Consider the following 18,575-nt stretch of genomic DNA (forward strand, 5'->3'; position numbering starts at 1 on the left):
TATATATATCCTTTTCTTTTCCTTCTCCTCCTCTTCCTCCTCCTCCTTCAACCATATGAGAATATCATAATAGCAGTTAAGACCTGATTAAGGAAAAAATATTTCCTTCAAGACAAAAGAATGAAATCTCTGGCCTGAATGGAGACCTAGCTTTGTGGTTGGGCAAGACAATGACAAATAAGGGGCCACCTCTCAGGAAGGCAAAGCATTCCTAGGAAGGTGGGTTCACACTGAGACATGTTAAAGAAACAGAAGGAATATTTCCTTTTTTTTTTTTAATGAGCTAATGTAATTTCCTTCCCAGAACATAGTCCCTACAAATAACTGGCCAGGAGATTCTGTCTGGTTAACCCGTCTTACAGGGCCCTTCTTCTCGTTAGTTGTAGGTTAGTTGGGGTCCAGTATCCGCTCTGCCACAGGACCAACAAGGAGGTCAGGGCTGTCTGGTTCTCAGGCTCTTGGGCACCAAGGTGTCACTGGGAGCCTTGGAAGAGCTGAGAACTAAGTGGGCGCCCAAGGGCTGGATCTAGCGGGGCTGAGAGGAAAAAGAGGGGAGCTCCAGCTGAATCACATGGGGAGGATAGTACATGGCTTGTTGGTAGGGGCAGGTTTGAGCTTGGTCTTGATGGTGGCCATGGCTAGGAGCTTAGAGATGCCTTTTATGGGAGGTTAGACAGCAGCTCTTTAAGCGAAGGCCTTCTCCACTGTTCCCCACATCAGATACTTGTGAAAAGACAGTCCGTGGTTTTCAGGCATTTATTGTCATGGCAGAAAGTGGATGAGTAAAACCATACCTCACTTCTCAGGGCAGGCCTGAGGTTAAATACCTTTTGCAGGAAGGAGTGTTTGGGAAGGAAAGCTTATTGGCTAAGCCTCCAGGACTTTATGTACCTCATTAAAATGGAGATCTGTCTTGAGCCTACATGACCTGTGGCCAGGTCCTCTACCTGAGGAGGGGCTTGGGGCCCTTACGTGACCACAAATGGCCACAAATCTATAGAGGACTGAGGCCTCATATCAGTAGCCTGGTGTCCAGGAACCAGGCAAAACACCTGCTATCCCTTCAGGGTCACCGAAGTCTAGCTTTAGCTCAACCAGGAACCAGACTGTCCTTCACACTTAGTCTTCTTTTGAATGCTGGCTAGAACCTAAGGATGTTTTCTCTGATTCTTTGGGCTTTTTCACTTTCTCTAATGGTCTATGGCTATAGTTGGCTGGCTATGTGGCTGACTTCCAGAGCCACTTACCTAAACTACACGGTCTTCTGCTTCTTCTCCAACTCTCTTCTCCCAGCAGCTGCTGAGATTTACAGCTTACCTAATCTGAGGTTTTTCTTTTAAATTCTAGTAAAATTGTCCTTTGCAAAATTTCTGTGCAGTCTGTCCTTAAATTCTCTCATTAATAAGGAAAAAAGCCAAAGGGACTTTAGTAGGACTTTCCAAAATTTCCAGTAACAAAAGCAGTTTAAAAAAGAAGATAAATTATTTTGTTGCTATTAAAGCAAAAACAAAGCCAACTTCAACTACGATTTAGAATGGACAATAATCTATAACACCAGGAATCTTGTGTGAATAACTACTATGACTGAAACACTAATGCAAAAAGCTCTCTTAGAGGAAATATAAGCAAAATCTTTAAAATAGCACCAATCAAAAGTGAGCATTAAAAAACCATACTCAAGGTACCAATCCCCCCATCACTGAACTTCCTGACAACCACTCTTCTGTCTCCAATGGTACGCTGACTGTGTCCGTATACATTTTGACTTTGGTATCACTATAGCTCAATTCGTGTTAATACTGTAGAAGATGAACAATTATAACTTAAATAATCTACAATCAGCTTCTAAGCCAAGATATGTTTCTACATTTTATGAGGTAATGAAATATTAATACTGAGAAGCTGAAAAGTCCACGACAAATCAAGCAAAAATAAATAAATAAAATGAAATTAAGTCTTAAAATAGTCTAATAATATGAATAAACAAAAAACAAAAAAATTAAAAAGAATAAGAAAATAGCAGATCTAAGCTATCCCATCAGTAAATAAATCAGATGTTAATGGATTAAATAATCTAATAAAAGTAGAAATGCTATTTAAAAACTCAGCTACATGTTGGAGCATCTTCTGGGTATATGCACAGAGTGGTATAGCTGGGTCCTCAAGTAGTACTATGTCCAATTTTCTGAGTTTTTGATCTTAGCCATTCTGACTGGTGTGAGGTGGAATCTCAGGGTTGCTTTGATTTGCATTTCCTTGATGACTAAGGACATTGAACATTTCCTTAGGTGCTTCTCAGCCATTCGATATTCTTCAGTTGAAGGTTCTTTGTTTAGCTCTGCACCCCATTTTTTAATATGGTTATTTGATTCCCTGGAGTCTAGTTTATTTGTAAATACTGGCTATTAGCCCTCTATTGAGTGTAGAATTGGTAAAGATCTTTTCCCAATCATTGGTTGCAGTTTTGTCCTATTGACAGTGACCTTTGCCTTACAGAAGCTCTGCAATTTTATGAGGTTCCATTTGTTGATTCTTGATCTTAGAGCATAAGCTATTGGTGTTCTATTCAGGAAATTTTCCCTTGTGCCCATGTGCTTGAGGCTCTTCCCCACTTTCTCTTCTATTAGTTTCAGTGTATCTGGTTTTATCTGGAGGTCCTTGATCCACAGACACATGCTCCACTATGTTCATAGCAGCCTTACTTATAATATAGCCAGAAGCTGTAAAGAACCCAGATGTCCCTCAACAGAGGAATAGATACAGAAAATGTGGTACATTTACTCAGCTATTAAAAACAATAAATTTTTAGGCAAACAGATAGAACTAGAAAATATCATCCTGAGTGAGGTAACCTAATCACAAAAGAACACACATGGTATGCACTCACTGATCAGTGGATATTAGCCCAGAAGCTAATACCCAAGAAACAATTCACATACCACCACATGAAGCTGAAGAAGAAGGAATACCAAAGTGTGGATACTTTGGTCCTTCTTAGAAGGGGGAACAAAATACCCATGCAAGGAGATATAGAGACAAAATGTGGAGCAGAGACTAAAGGAAAGGCCATCCAGAGACTGCCCACCTGGGGATCCATCCCATATACAGTTACCAAACCCAGACATTATTGTGGATGCCAACAAGTGCTTACTGACAGGAGCCTGATATAGCTGTCTCCTGAGAGGCTCTGCCAGTGCCTGACAAATACAGAGGTAGATGCTCTCAGCCAACCTTAGTACTCAACACAGGGCCTCTAATGGAGGAGCTAGAGAAAGGACTGAAGGAGCTGAAGGGGTTTGCAGCCCCACAGGAGGAAAACAATATGAACTAACCAGTACCCCCAGACCTCCCAGGGACTAAACCATCAACCAAACAGTACACATGGAGGGACTCAAGGCTCCAGCTGCATATGTAGCAGAGGATGGCCTTGTCAGACATGAATGGGAGGAGAGGCCCTTGGTTCTGTGAAGGCTCTATGCCCCAGTGTAGGGGAATGCCAAGACAGGGAAGCAGGAGTGAGTGGGTTGTTGAGCAGGGGGAGGGGGAATGGGATAGTGGGGTGGTTCGTAGTGGAAGCGAGGAAAGGGGATAACATCTGAAATGTAAACAAAGAAAAACCCAATAATTTTTTTTAAAAAATAATAATAATAAATAAAAATTCAATTACATGATATAGGAAAAAACACAAAGGCACAGATGCTTGAAATTAAATTTAGAAACACATACCATCTATCAGCCAGTGTTCAAGGGCAGCAGCAGCTATGCTAGCATGACTGGTAACGCTGTACAGACTCTGTGCAGATAAAGGCACTGCAGAACAAGCAAACTATCTGAGCTATAGGAAAACACTTGGCACTGACAATACCCATACTGAGAAAAACATACATACAGGACATATATGAAAAACCACTGTAGAAACTGACTCAAAGAAAGAAGTAGAAAATTTCCAAACACAGCTAGAGGTCTTATGCTTTTCTCAACAAATAATAAACTGAGACCTCTGATTTTGACCAGAAACACATCATTGGTTTTCAAAGACTAATCGTCCCAGGTGACTATTTGGCGATATCTAAAGACATGCTTTAGATGCTGTCCCAGTTGTGTAAGGAAGAAGAAAAAGCCAGCAGCATGAATGGCCTCATGCATAAGACAGCCTTCCCCATAAGGGATCTTCTGTAAGAAAGCCTGTCAATATTGCCAAGGTTGAGAAATTCAGCTGTATATAAAATTATCAACCCTGGCCAAAGAAAAACTGCATGATCATATATGCATATGGCAAAAACACTATGATCTGTTCATGATAAAGTTTCTCTCAACACACTGGATGAAATGTGAACTTTATAGAGCTGATAATTCATACTTAAATATACTCCAGCCTACTGTGTTACAGTTTATGATAATAGACTGAGTACCATTTGCTAGTACCAGGAGAGTGGAAGAGAAACAAAGCTCTTCCACCCACAGGTAACAAAGCTGCTGTAGAAATTCCCAAGGACTGTGCCAGCAACTCACAGAACAAAGGAGTTCAGAAAGGCCATGAGTCAAGATTAGAACAAAAGGTAGAGAGGGCATGCACATGCAATAGAAACAGGCATACAGAAGATGAGATATAAAACCCTGTTTGCATACTTCCTATCACACACAAAAGGAACTCAAAGTAGATAAAAGGCTGGAATGTTAGAGCTAAAGTCATCTTTGGGTTGCTCATATTTCTCAAATATGATACCAAAAACAAAATCAACAAAAGCTTAATAAAAATGAGACAGGCATGGTGAGACACATCTGCACCTTCAGCACTCAGGAAACTGAGGAACGAGACTCACAAGATTGAGACCAGCCTGGGATACAGTGAGTTCAAAGTCTGCCTGGCCTGTGCAGGAACACTTTGTCAAAGGAAGGAGGGAGGGGAGGGGGGAAGGAAAAGAGGACAAAAAAGGAAATGACAAGACAAGTTAGCTTTAATCAAAATATTTTTGTGTTCTGAAAGACAGGACCAAGAAAGTCAAAAGACGAATGCACAGAACACGGCAGAGTATTTGCAAATTCCAGATACAAGGGACATGCATTCAGAATATCTAAAATTAGTCACATTCAATCGCTAAAATGTAAATAATGCAATGAGAAAATGGCATTTCTTTATAGAAGATATAAATTAAAAGATATCTGGTATCACTAGCCATCTGGGGAATGCAAATCAAGTTCACACTGAGACACACCTTCCGCTCTGCAAAAGACCCTCCCTATACCGCTGGAGTAAATAGACACCAAGTAGCCACTTAAATGAACAACAGTTCCTCAAAAGGTTAAACATGGTTGCCAGGGTAAGCCAACATTTTCACAGCTAGGTTGACTCCCCAGGGAAGTGCAAACACTTCGAGTACATATAGCAATGTACACAAAACTAGGGCAGCATCATTCTCAACTGGAAGCCTAAAGGGTCTAGAGCTCCAGAGGGCAATGACTAGTGACGCAAAGATGCACATGATAGCCTGACTTCCACGCTATCAGCTGAGTAAATAGGATCACTCCCCAGTGGCCAGACACTGTGTGAATCCACTAACATGGAACACTCAGAGGGAAAATGTAGCCATGACATTGACTGGTGACTAGCTAGGACTCGGTCAGTTGGGGAATGGGGATGACTTATTACTAAAGGGGCTTTACTGCAGGTGAAAATAAAATTCTTGAAATTGACTGTGGTGAAGGCTGAACAGATTTATAAATATACTTAAAACCACTATACTTTTAAAAGGATGAATAAAATGTTTAATAATAACACTATAATTGTACTGAAACAGGGTATGAAAGTTACATCTTATAAATGACAAGAGCTGATGGAATTTCAAAAATATTAAAACATGGAAAGATGTTCATAGCTAAAATGACAATAGAATAAATAAAATCATAAATACACACCAGTATAATTCTATAATGGAAAACTAAGCAATAGAAAAGGATTGAAACTTAGATGGATCAATAGCATGATGCTTAGTTTAAAAAGAAAATACCATTACTGTAACTGTTCAAGTCCTCAACATGACATATGCAAGTGCCAAACAAAATGAGAGATACATAAACTGTTTCCAAAACTGTTAAGACATACTAAACAAAACTAAAGATTGTGATATATAAAACAAGACAGAACTCAAGCTAAAGGGAATGAAACATTTGTTTGTTTGTTTGTTTGTTTGTTTGTTTGTTTGTTTGTTTTACACATGGACTTACAACGCTGCCCTGGCTGACCAGAAATTCACTAAGGAGTCCACGTTGGCCTCAAATTCAGAACACTCCTTTTGTCTCTGCCTCTGCCTCTGTCTCCCCAGTACTGTTCGTAAAGGCATGTGCCATGATGCCAAGTCCTTCAAATATTTTAATACCAGAGACTCTACCACAAGATGCAGATAGATTCTATATAATTACCAGCACAGAATGTAGAAATTTCTTTTGGCCCCAGGAAGAGAGAATGGATTTTTCATTCATTTATAAAAAAATTTTTTCTATTTTTTAAAATTATTTTATCTACATTCCAGTAATTGCCCCACCACCACTTCCCTTCCCCCCCCCCCCTACAGTTCTTTACCCCATTCCTCCTCCCTCTTGCTTCTAAGAGGGAGGTCCCCACCACCACCAGGGCTCTCCCTTCCCTGGGGCCTCAACTTTCTTGAAAATTAAGCCCATCTTCTCCACTGAGGCCTGACTAGGCAGACCTCTGCTACATATGTGCTAAGGGCCTCAGGACCAGCCCTTGTATGGAATCAGTCTCTGGGAGCTCCCTGGGGTCTAGCTGAGCCTGCTTGTCTTCCTATGGGGTTGCCCTCCACTTCAGCTTCTTCAATCCTTCCTCTAATTCAACCATAGTGGTCCCCAACTTCAGTCCAATGGCTGGGTATAAGTATCTGCATCCGTCTCAGTCAGCTGCTGGCAGAGCCTCTCAGAGGACAGCCATGCTATCTAGGCTCCTGTCTGTAGGCACATCATAGCATCAGGAATAGAGTCAGGTCTCAGTGTTCCCCCACCCCCATGAGATGGATCGATCGTAAGGTGGGCAGCACCTCTCATTCAGTCTCTTCTCCATTTCTGTCCCTGCAGTTCTGGGACAGGAACAATTCTGGAAGAATTTTTGACTGTGGGTTAGTAACCCAGTCCCTCCATGTGAGGCCCTGTCTATGTACTAGAAGTGCACTCTTCCAGTTCCCTCTCCCCACTGGCGGGCATTTTGGCTGAGGTCACCCCCACTGAGTCCTTACACTCACTCACCTCCCAGGTCTCTGATACTTTCTATAGGGTCCCTACCTTACACCCCCTACCCCCAAGGCTATTTATTATCATTCATTCTCCTGGCCCTCTGGGCTTCTCTCCTGTTCTCCTTTTCCCCTCCCCCTCCCCTCTTCTACCCAGTTCCCTCCTTCCCTCTGCCTCCCATGATTATTTTCATCCCCCTTTTAAGTGGGATTGAAGCATCCTCACTTGGGCCTTTTTCTGACTGTTACACTTCTTATGGTCTTTGAGTTGTATCCTGAGTATTCTGTACTTTTTGGCTAATATCCACTTATCAGTGAGTAAATATCATGTATTTCCTTTTGGGTCTGAGTTACCTCACTCAGAATGGTATTTTCTAGTTCCATCCATTTCCCTGCAAAATCCATGATGTCCTTGTTTTTAATAGCTGATTAGTATTCTACTGTATAAATGAACCACATTTTCTGTATCCATTCTTAGGTTGAGGGGCATCTGGGTTGGTTCCAGCTTCTGGCTATTACACATAAGGCTACTATGTGGAGCCTGTGACCTTGTGGTACACTGGAACATCCTTTGAGTTATATTCCCAGGTGTGGTATAGCTAGGTCATCAGGTAGTACTATGTCCAATTTTCTGAGGAACTACCAGATTGATTTCCAGAGTAGTTGTACCAGCTTGCAATCCTACCAGCAATGGAGGAGTGTTCTTTCTCCTGCACCTCCCCAGCATGTGCGATCACTTGAGTTTTTTAATCATAGCCATTCTGATTGGTTTGAGTGCTTGGAATCTCAGGGTCGCTTTGATTTGTATTTCTCTGATGACTAAGGACTTTGAACATTTCTTTAGGTGCTCCCGGGCCACTCAAGATTTTTCTGGTGTGAATTTCTTTACTGTACTCCATCTCTTAATGGAGTTATTTGGTTTTTCGGATGCTAATTTCTTGAGTTCTTTATATATTTTGGATATTAGTCCTCTATTGGATGTAGGGTTAGTACAGATTTTTTTTCCCAATCTGTAGGTTGCTGATTTGTCATAAAACACACATCTTTTGCCTTGCAGAAGCTTTTCAGTTTAATGAGGTCCCATTTATCAATTATTGATCTTAGAGCCTGAGCCAGTAGTGTTCTATTCAGGAAATTTTCCCCCTATGCCAATGAGTTCAAGGTTCATTTCCACTTTCTCTTCTATTAGATTCAGTGTATCTGATTTTACATAGAAGTCCTTGATGCACTTGGACTGGAGCTTTATGCAAGGTAATAAATATGGATCTACTTTCATTCTTCTACATACAGACATCCAGTTCAACCAGCACCAATTATTGAAGATGCTTCCTTTTTTCCACCATACAATTTTGGCTTCTTTGACAAAGATCAAGTGTCCATAAGTATGTGGGTTTATTTCTGGGTCTTCAATTCTATTCCATTGATCAACCTGGCTGCTTCTGTATCAATAACATGTGATTTTTTTTTTTTTTTAAATCACTACTGCTCTGTAGTACAGCTTGAGTCAGAAGTTCTTTTACTGTTGAGAATTATTTTTGCTATCCTGGGTTTTTATTTTTCCATATGAAGTTGAGAATTGTTCTTGACATTTCTGTAAAGAATTGTGTTGGATTTTTAACGGGGATTGCATTGAATCTGTAGAGTACTTTCGGTAAGATGGCATTTTCACTGTGTTAATCCTACCAATCTATGAGCATGGGAGATCTTTCCACCTTCTGAGGTCTTTTTCAATTTCTTTTTTCAGAGATCTGAAGCTCTTGTCACACATACAGGTTTTCACTTGCTTGGTCAGAGTTACACCAAGATATTGTATAATATTTGTGGCTATTGTGGAGGGTGTTGTCTCTCCCTTTCTCAGTACATTTATCATTTGTACAAAGGAAGGCTACTCATTTATTTGAGTTATTTTTATATCCAGCCACCTTGCTGGGTATAAATTAAGTTATACCGAAAACCTTAATTGGCTATAAGCAAAGGAAACTCTGCAAACAACACTCTTGGGTAAGGATGCAATGAAACAGTGTTAACAACAATAGGCTTTTTTATTATTTTAGACTCACTGCAAAATAATTCCTTATCAAAGAAGTAACACAGCCTATGATGAAGGATCTTCCAGAAAAAAAACATTAATGAATTTATTAAAATCATAATCTATAGACTATTTAGAGAAGTGGTGAGGATATCCAAAGCCTTAAATATTAAAAGCAATATAACTTTAACATTAGAATAAACACAACTTCAAACAATAATTCTTATACACAAAAGCAAGAAAGAGCTGTTAGTTTTCTTATATGTGCGAGCATTTGCAATTATACAGAGAATTGTCTTGATAAAGTTTCAGATAAAGGGTACTAATGCCTACAACATGCTTCACATGATAAGCACAGGCAGCCACATATGTGCACATGTGCACTCACATGCAAATAAAGTGAAACTGTGACCTGCAAACAGCTGACTCTGGTGGTTATGTGGGAATTTGTGCCATGTGCCCTACTGAAATGGGCACATAAGTATAAAACTAACCCTGTGTAGGTGCTAACAGTCAATCAATCGTGGCACGCTAATTAAAAGATGCTTATGGAGAAAGGACTGTCATTTTTTCAGTCCTGCAGCTGCTGATGAGTGGCTAAGAGGTAATCTCCCACCCAAAAGGAAAACAAAAACAAACAAACAGACTTAAAGTTTCACATACCTTTTGATATGCTTTCAAAAGCAATATTCACATTTTAGAACTGATTCAAGATGCCATCAACAGAGTAAGTCTTTCATTACTTACAGGCAAGGGAAACAAAACAAGTAATACCTACCACACAGACAGCTGTGTTGTTCTAATTATTTTTTCCATATAGGAACTAAATTATATGAAAGTGTGACAGAATGTCACTGCTTCCATTTTTCAGGTGAGACAAGCAGGTGGCACAGTAAATGGCAGAGCCAGACTAAGCCACTGGCCGGCTATAGAGTCCACCTCAACTCTGTACTATGCTGTCCTTTGAGGCAGAATAAAACAGGTTTTGAATTTTCAGACATTACAACATCTACCAGGTCTCTGCCAATCCATGTAATGACAAATACACTCTTATGAAAAAGCTTTAACATCAACTATCCTCTGACTGAACCACTTATGTAAGGTTCTATGGTATGAATGAGTTCACATGGAAAATTTTACATGACTAACAATAAAATAAATAAATATGTATATATGTACATATATACATATATACATATTTATATACAAAATATGTATATATGTATATATATACATATATATGTGTGTATATATGTATATATGTGGGTATATCATATATATATTTTTTTTTTTCAGAAGATTCCTTATACAACTGGTATGACAGGTTAGTCAATGAGCCTGCAGCAGAGAACAGACCTAGATGGCAAAACAAAATTTATTATTAACTCTCTTAGATATGACAAGAATGCTGTGTGGCTAAAGAAACAGGCTTCCACTGGAATTTGCATATTCAGGTACATTAGTTAGGCTGTTATCACAAGATCTTCTATTACTTTAATAAAAAGCTGATATGTCTAGTCTCTATATTTATATTTATAATTCTTTACTTTAGTATTTTATATTTATAATATTTTTATTTTATAGATAAAAAGCATAGTGTTTATATAAAATTAATTTTCAACCAAATAGCTGCAAAATGGAAAAAATATGTAGTGACAGATTTTTTTCCTCCCTGGGCAATAATAAGTAATAGGCAAGAATAAAATTCTGCCTGGTAACTTATTCTGTATTAAACATGTAGATGTGTAAAACTTACCTGCTTTTTCTTTCAATTAGAATGGCCACATATGAGGCTGGCAGAGCAGCACCAAAGCCAGGAGTCCATGAGTAGAATTTTCCAAGGATCTTCCTGAAATTCAAATTTGTAATTTTTGTATGAAATTCCTAGTTGATCATTTTAGCGCTTACAAACAGAACTTTCTCCTTTCCACCCGCTCTCTATCCCAATGTCCCACAGTACCCCAAATGTCTCTATTCCAATGTCCCACAGTACCCCAAATGCACCAGGTCCCAGACCAGACCTGCTGTCTCTCTGCCAGAACTAGGCAGGACTCAACAGTAAATGTTCAGTAAAAGCAACAGCTTCTCTAAGCACGCCTATGTTCTTTTTGATACAGTAGTTCTGTGACACCATTTGGCTTGGATTTGTTTTGGTTTTTTGAGACCGTTTCACTGTGTATTCCATTCCATCCTTTAGCTAGCCTCCGCCCCAGGAGTCCTCGGGCCCCTCTCCTGACTGCAGTGTGTGCCACCCACCTGACTCACAAGAAGTATGCTAAAAAGGATTCCATCTATGCTCTATCACCCTATGATTCCTTACAGTGCTTGCTAATAGTCTATATTTTTTAGCTTTTTGTGGAAACTATTTCTTATCTACTACTATTTGTCACTTGAAAGTAGGGATCGCCAGGTGGTGGTGGCGCATGCCTTTAATCCTAACACTTGGGAGGCAGAGGCAGGCAAATTTCTGAGTTCGAGGCCAGCCTGGTCTACAGAGTGAGTTCCATGACAGCCAGAGCTATACAGAGAAACACTGTCAAAAAAAAAAAAAAAAAAAAAGTAGGGCTCTGCAAAGTATCTTAGCTGCTTATGTTTCCAAATAAATTTAGAGACATGCAATATATGTTTTTAAGAAGGGACACCTTATTTTGTAGTTCTGGCTGACCTGGAACTCACTTACATAGTTCAGGCAGCCTCAAACTCTTCAACCACTTGAATGCTGCCATCATACCCTGCCATAGATGTTTATGCTCCTAAGAAATGGAGAACCAGCCTCTAAATATTCATATTATGAATGTATGTGTGTACATATATATATATATATATATATATATATATATATCATATTATATATATATATCATATTATATATATATAATGTATGTATGTGTATATATATATATATATATATATAGAGAGAGAGAGAGAGAGAGAGAGAGAGAGAGAGAAGGAAGAAGAGGAGGAAGAAAAGGAGGAGGAAGAATATCAGGACAAGACAGGATCAAAAATCTGAGAAATTATCTTTTTGGGACAAGATAAGATCAAGAATCTGAGAACTTATTTTTTTAATTGAAATTTGGGCTTATTAAACTGCCGTGAACATTCAACTTAAGCATTTATGAGATAATAAAATCCTTTTGCCTAAAAAGCCTATAGGTAGGTTTTCCTTACAGGATCTACCAAGTTATTGCATATAAGCTCTAGGGTAAAGGGGCTTGGAAAGACAGCTCCAGAGAGGGCACCAACAGCCTCTTGCTATGATTATACTCCACGTCCACTGTTTGACCAGGCGGTGCACAGAAGAGGTGCTGCAAGGCAGTCTGGCCACTGCATAGCTCACAGGCTGAAGCTCTTTACACACATGTCCACGTCAATTTAAAGAAGCAATCTTCTTCGTAGCATGAAGCCCTGCTGGCCCCTGCCTCAGCTATGTGTCCTTTGTAAGTACTAGTGCTCCACGGGGAAAAAATCTATGAGACAGTTTGGAAAGCATATGCTTACTTCTAACTAAAATATACAAAATGGCCATAAACAACACAAGGATGAAGCTAAGATGAAATGGCTTCTAACTTGACAGATACAAACATGTGCTTCCAACAGCAGGGAGGAGTTGCTGAGGGCAGCAATCACGGACCAGGAGGAGGTGATACCAGGGGCTTATTTAGTATGTCCAGCCTCGTGTGTCTACTCTGGCCCCAACCTTACATGACTTTGCCTTGAATATTGGGCTAGAATTACTGAATTCTGCTTCAGATCAGAAATCCTGGCCAACAATTTCAAAACTACAATAGGCTTCAGAAAATTAATGATACATTGAAGAGTTCTTATTGCATAATCATGCCAATACTTTGAAATGTACATCATAATGACAAGACCTAGGCTTCTGACTTTACAAATAATCTTGTAGGTAAATGTCATTTCACAGATTAAAGTAGAAAAAAGAGAGTAACCTGAATAACAATTATGCCAATAGATTCTTCTTTCTGTAAGGTTTGAATGGTAATGGGCCCCATAGGCTGATATATTTTAATGTTTGGTTCCTAGTTGGTGGAATGTTTAGGAAGAGCTAGGAGGAGTGGCCTTGGAGGAGGACGTGTGTCACTGGGATGGCCTCAAAGGTTTAGAAAGCCCACACCAAGCCTACTCTCCCATTTCCCCTCTCCCTTACTCCCACTCTCTCTTCTGCTGTCCCTCCTCTCCCTCCTGCTTCTCTCCCTCCCTCTGGGCTACTATTCCAGCACTAAGCTTGCCTGCCACCATGTTCCAGGACATACTGATCATGGACTCTCCCGGCTGACACTGCATGCAAGGCCATGGGCTTTCTTTAAATGACTTCCTTTGCAAGTCGCCCCAGTCGTGGTGTTTCTCCACATCAACAGAACAGTAACTAAGACCATTTCCATTTCAACAAAGCAAATTCTTTAACATGGTTTGGTGACTATGAGTACCAACCTTAAAACGCAGAAGAAAGTAATGTACAAGGCCCCATTAGCAGTCAGGAAGGAAGCGGACTGGAGGATCTCAGGAAGCAGTTTGTACAAGTAATACTCCAGCTTCCGCTTCCGGAGAACAGCTGCAACCTGGAAAGGAGGAGGCTTTGTTATTTAAGCCAACCGACTGTTTCCACTTACATTCGCTCTTATATGGAAGCTACTGAGTAAAGCATATGTAAAAGACTAAAGTAAAAATCTATGCCATTTGCCTAGCTCCTCTGTACAAGCAAAGTTTTAGCACAGAAGATGCTTGCACTCACATAAGTTAAAAAATAGTGACAGCATGGGTCACATGATAAGAGTTAGCTCCAAGGCAGCCACAAATCAAGACCATCATCATCATCACCGCCACTATCATCAACATCATCAACACCACCACCACCACCACCCTCACCACCATCTCATGGTCACATGACAAGTGAGCTTCAAGGTAGGTAAGTGTAATAAAAATAAAATTAATTTTTAAAAAAATCACAAATGTAATTATAACATGGATCACAAGATAAGTCAGCCCCAAGGTAGGTACATGTAAAGCCATAAAAGCAGTTTTCAAATGAAAAGTATACTTTCAAAAGGAAAAGGTAAATTGCAACCCAAATAAAATCACATGCTACAACGAAGCTCCATTAACCATTGCCAGTCCAGCCCACCATCTCAGAGAACCTCGGTGTCTGACACCAAAAGCTAAGTAATAGTTCAGAGATTCAAACAGCAGCTGTGAGGAATAAAGAGGAGGCATAAAACAAGCTAATGATGTCTGGTATTCTAGAGCTCTGAAAAAAAAAAATTAATGATAGGCCAACAAGCGGGCTTAAAGAATAAAGGGGCTCGCTTCCAAGCCTTGGGATCTGTGTTCCATCCCAGAACCCATGTGGGAGAAAGAGAGAACCTACTCCTACAAGGTGTCCTCTCATGGGGACATGGGAAGGCCTCAAATACCACAGACAGTTAAAAATAAGGGACTCACCTAGTAATTTTAAATATTAACTTCTATGTTTTAAATTGAAAACCTATGTGTTTGTTTCTTTGTTTGTTTGATTTGGTTTTGGTTTTAAAACCTGTTTGGCTTGGTTTTGATAAACTTTGAATTTAAAGGGATGATTTCTAGATTAAAATAAAACCACCAAAACCCTGGTACAGTGAGATGATATAAAAATAAAGATATGAAACTACTCAGTGAGCGCACTAGTAATGTTACAGGGGATAAAGTAAAAGATAATCATAATATGTTCATGATAGGGATTGACATGTAGCAGGTGATTCCATGTGTGCACTCGAAGCACAGGGCTGTGGAGAATCACTGGAGTGAGTGTGGCGAGGGCTGACCAAAGGTTCAGGGAGGAGGGAGAGGAGCTGAACTGACAACAGAATCCTCACAGGTGAGCCGGAAATCATTGTTCATTGTTAGGAAACAGTACAGAGGAACAAAGGTTGGAAGGGCAAGATTAGGGAGTTAGTGGGGTGGAAAAGAGGAAGGCACTGGGGAGAGACAGGAAGGATGACAGCCTCTCCATTCATCCCCTATCTCTCTGGAAATAACACTTCCTAAAGCTGGAGGCCAGCAAGTCCAGTGGCCTCTGCTAAGGTCTTATTTCTTCCACGGAGTCTCTGAAACTGACCATCTCTCCTACTTCAACTAAGCTGCCACATACAAAGAAAGAATGAAACGGAAGCCCAGTGCCATCTTTAAGGTATATGAAAGTCCGGACAGGGGTGGGTGGGGGTGAATAACAAACCATAATCCATACAGCAGTGTGGCAATCCTAAGCCGGAGAGAGAAGGTGCTGCTACTGAAAACACGGGTATGAATGAACTACTTGATGCTGGTGAAGAAATGCGAGACAAGCCATTAGCTTCTCAGCAACAAGACAAGGCGCCTGAGGGAAACGACTGACTAGAAGAGGAGAGTTTGGAGCTCCTAGCGCCAAAGGTCTCTGCCCATGAGCCTGCTCTATGGCTTTTGTGTGGGGTAAGGCAATCAGGGAAGGAACACGTGGCAGCCAAAAAGGGAGGGAGAGAAACAAGATGGGCAAAGGTCCCATATTCCCTTCAATGGCCCCGGATGACCTAACTTCCTTCCATGTGGCCCACCAGTAAGTCTGCCTCTATCTCCCAATAGCATTACAGTCAAGGAACTAAGTAAGTCTTCACCACATGGGCCTTTATGGAGATCCAAAAATCCAAGCTACTGTACAAGCCATGTTCATAAATTACATGTCCACTGTGCAAAGTATGAAATGCAGGTCCAACACAATTCTTTACACACTTCAACAGAGACCTCTGAAAACAAAAGTAGACTTCTATAATTTACACAGAAAGCAAAAGAAGGTGAATTTCTATAAATAACAATTTTTAAAATGCAGAAAAACTAGCTCCTAGATCAGTTGTGCAATACTAACAATGCAAGCACATAAGGAGAACAAAATACAAAACCAAATACATCTAATTTTTGATAAAGGCACAAAAACAATTCCACAAAGGAAAGAAGTGGTTTCAATAGACAGTGCCATCTATAACTTAGTAAGTAAGGGCTATCCACAAATTAGAAAGAAAGAAAAGAAATATTAAGCTAGGTTTCACATTTTTTATAAAAAGTAATTAAAAATGGGTCACAGACATTATATAACATCGAAAACTACAAAACTTTTAGGGAAAATGTGGGAAAATTTTAAGACATTGGATCAAAGCAAAGAGTTTTCAGACTTGAAACTAATAGTCAAAAAAAATTTGATAAATTGGACTTCATTTCTTGGTAAAAGAGGTAGAAGACCTATCAGGAAAACAACAGATATGCTACAGAATAGGAGAAAACAGAAAGTCTGCATCTAATTAAAGACTAGCATTTAATATATGAGTGAGTGTGTGTGTGTGTGTGTGTGTGTGTGTGTGTGTGCAAATCTTAAAGGCAACAGTAAAAGCACAATCCAATTAGAATAAAGGTAAGAAGAGAGATTTTCCAAATAGAATACATAAATACCAAACAAATGAGTCAGAAAATGTTAATTACATTACAATGAGCTATCACTATACAACCATTAGAATGGTTAAAATGAAAACTAATGTCAGAGCTGGAGAGATGGCTCAAAGTGCTCTCTGCAAGCATGAGGGCCTGAGTTCAGATCCCAGCACCCAGGCGTTTTAAAAAAGCATCGCATCAGTGTTGTGCATCAGCAACCCCAGCCCTGAAAGGCAGAGACAGGGTACATTTCTTGGGTTCCCTCACCAGCCAGTCAAACTGAAATGGAGCTTTGAGTTCAAAGACACTGTCTCAAAAAAGTAAGGTGGAGAGGTGGCAGAGTAAGACTCCTGACACTGACCCTAACCCCCACATGTATATGCACTGCTAAGAGCACTAGAGCTCCCCACCCCCCTCAACACACACACACACACACACACACACATCTTACAAATGCACACAACGCACAATGACAGTATCAAATGCTGGCAAAGATTTAGACAACTAGGCTCTCACTTGTTACTAGTAGAAAACTGATATGATTAAGATATGCTATAGGACAATCTATATATGTGCTATAGGAAAAACTATCATGCCCTGCTATCATGGGTGTGCATTTATATCTAAAAATTAAAAATTCATGCTAACATGACCCTTGTATACAAATGCTTATAACAGCTTTGCTCATAATTAGCAAATTATAAAACCAGATGTTCTTCAACAGGTGTGTGGTTTAACAAACTGTGACATGTCTATGGAATAACTACTACCTAGAAATAATTTTTTAAAGGCACAAAAAAAAAAATCACTACTCTTGGTTTTGGTCAGAGAAGCTTCTTATTGCAGAGGGTACAAGTTAATGTGGAGAATACACAACTGAGATCGTATTTCAAGCCCCTCTGGCTCACAAAAGTTCTAGAAATATGCAAGAGGGAGTGGAATGAATACAAGAGCCAGAAGGCGGAGAAGAGTGCTGGAAAAGCTGTCCTCTGGGCACAGCATGGTTGTCACACTCATGAGCTCACAGCAGCTGTGAGTGCTTGTCTGCACAAGACCTCCACAAGATCAAGAACTGTAAAAAGCCAGCATGGAGAAGGAAGGGGCTGTTGATGCACTGCCCTTGACTGAGGGGCTAATGGCTACTGAGGGAATGGAGGATTATTTTTCTTTAGGGTTAGAGATGCCCATTGGTAAGTTACCCACGACCCAGTATATAACCCCACACACATGCATAGAAGCAGCACTAAATGGAGTTAGTAGTTTTTTTAAAAAATTACATGAAGATAACAGGGAAGGGGAATACATCTTGTAGGAGGGAGGGGGAGCTGGATGGAAAAGTGGAATTTAACTAAGATACCCTGTATACATGTGTGTTGACTTGGTTTATGTCACTTTGACACAACCTAGAGTTATAAGGAAGGAGAGAACCTCAACAGAGAAAATGCCCCCATAAGATCCAGCTTTAGGGCATTTTCTTAATTGGTGATTGACAGGAAGAGCCCAGCCCATTGAGAGTGGTGCCATCCCTGGGGTGGTTGTCCTGGGCTCTAAAAGAAAGCAGACTGAGGAAGCCATGATGAGCAAGTCAATAACCAATACCCCTCCCTCCGTGCTCTCTGCACGCCATCAGCTCCTGCCTCCAGGATCCTGCCCTGTTTGAGTTCCTGTCCTGACTTTCTTTGATGATAGACTATGATATGCAAGTGCAAGCCAAATAAACCTTTTCTTCCCCATCTCATCTTTGGTCATGGTATTTCATCATAGCAAGAATAACCCTAAGGAGGGGTGTTCGCCTGGCAGCAGTCCCCAGGCTGATCCGGCACCCAGCACCTTTCCCCGCCCGAGGAGGGGTGTTC

The 18,575-nt window shown here is 40.3% G+C and overlaps 1 protein-coding gene across 1 annotated transcript in view; it reads right to left on the reverse strand.

Moving 5' to 3' along the window:
* Window positions 1–18,575, reverse strand: part of Tmem135 (transmembrane protein 135) — a 186,545-nt gene that overhangs the window by 150,158 nt on the left and 17,812 nt on the right. Inside the window, exons 2-3 of the mRNA XM_021194415.1 lie at window positions 13,723–13,850; window positions 11,027–11,119 (exon numbers count right to left, since the gene is read on the reverse strand). Of these exons, the coding sequence (XP_021050074.1) occupies window positions 11,027–11,119; window positions 13,723–13,850 (221 nt within the window). The remainder of the gene's footprint in view (window positions 1–11,026; window positions 11,120–13,722; window positions 13,851–18,575) is intronic.

The sequence above is a fragment of the Mus pahari genome, chromosome 1, assembly GCF_900095145.1.
Source record: "Mus pahari chromosome 1, PAHARI_EIJ_v1.1, whole genome shotgun sequence".
Lineage (NCBI taxonomy): Eukaryota > Metazoa > Chordata > Mammalia > Rodentia > Muridae > Mus > Mus pahari.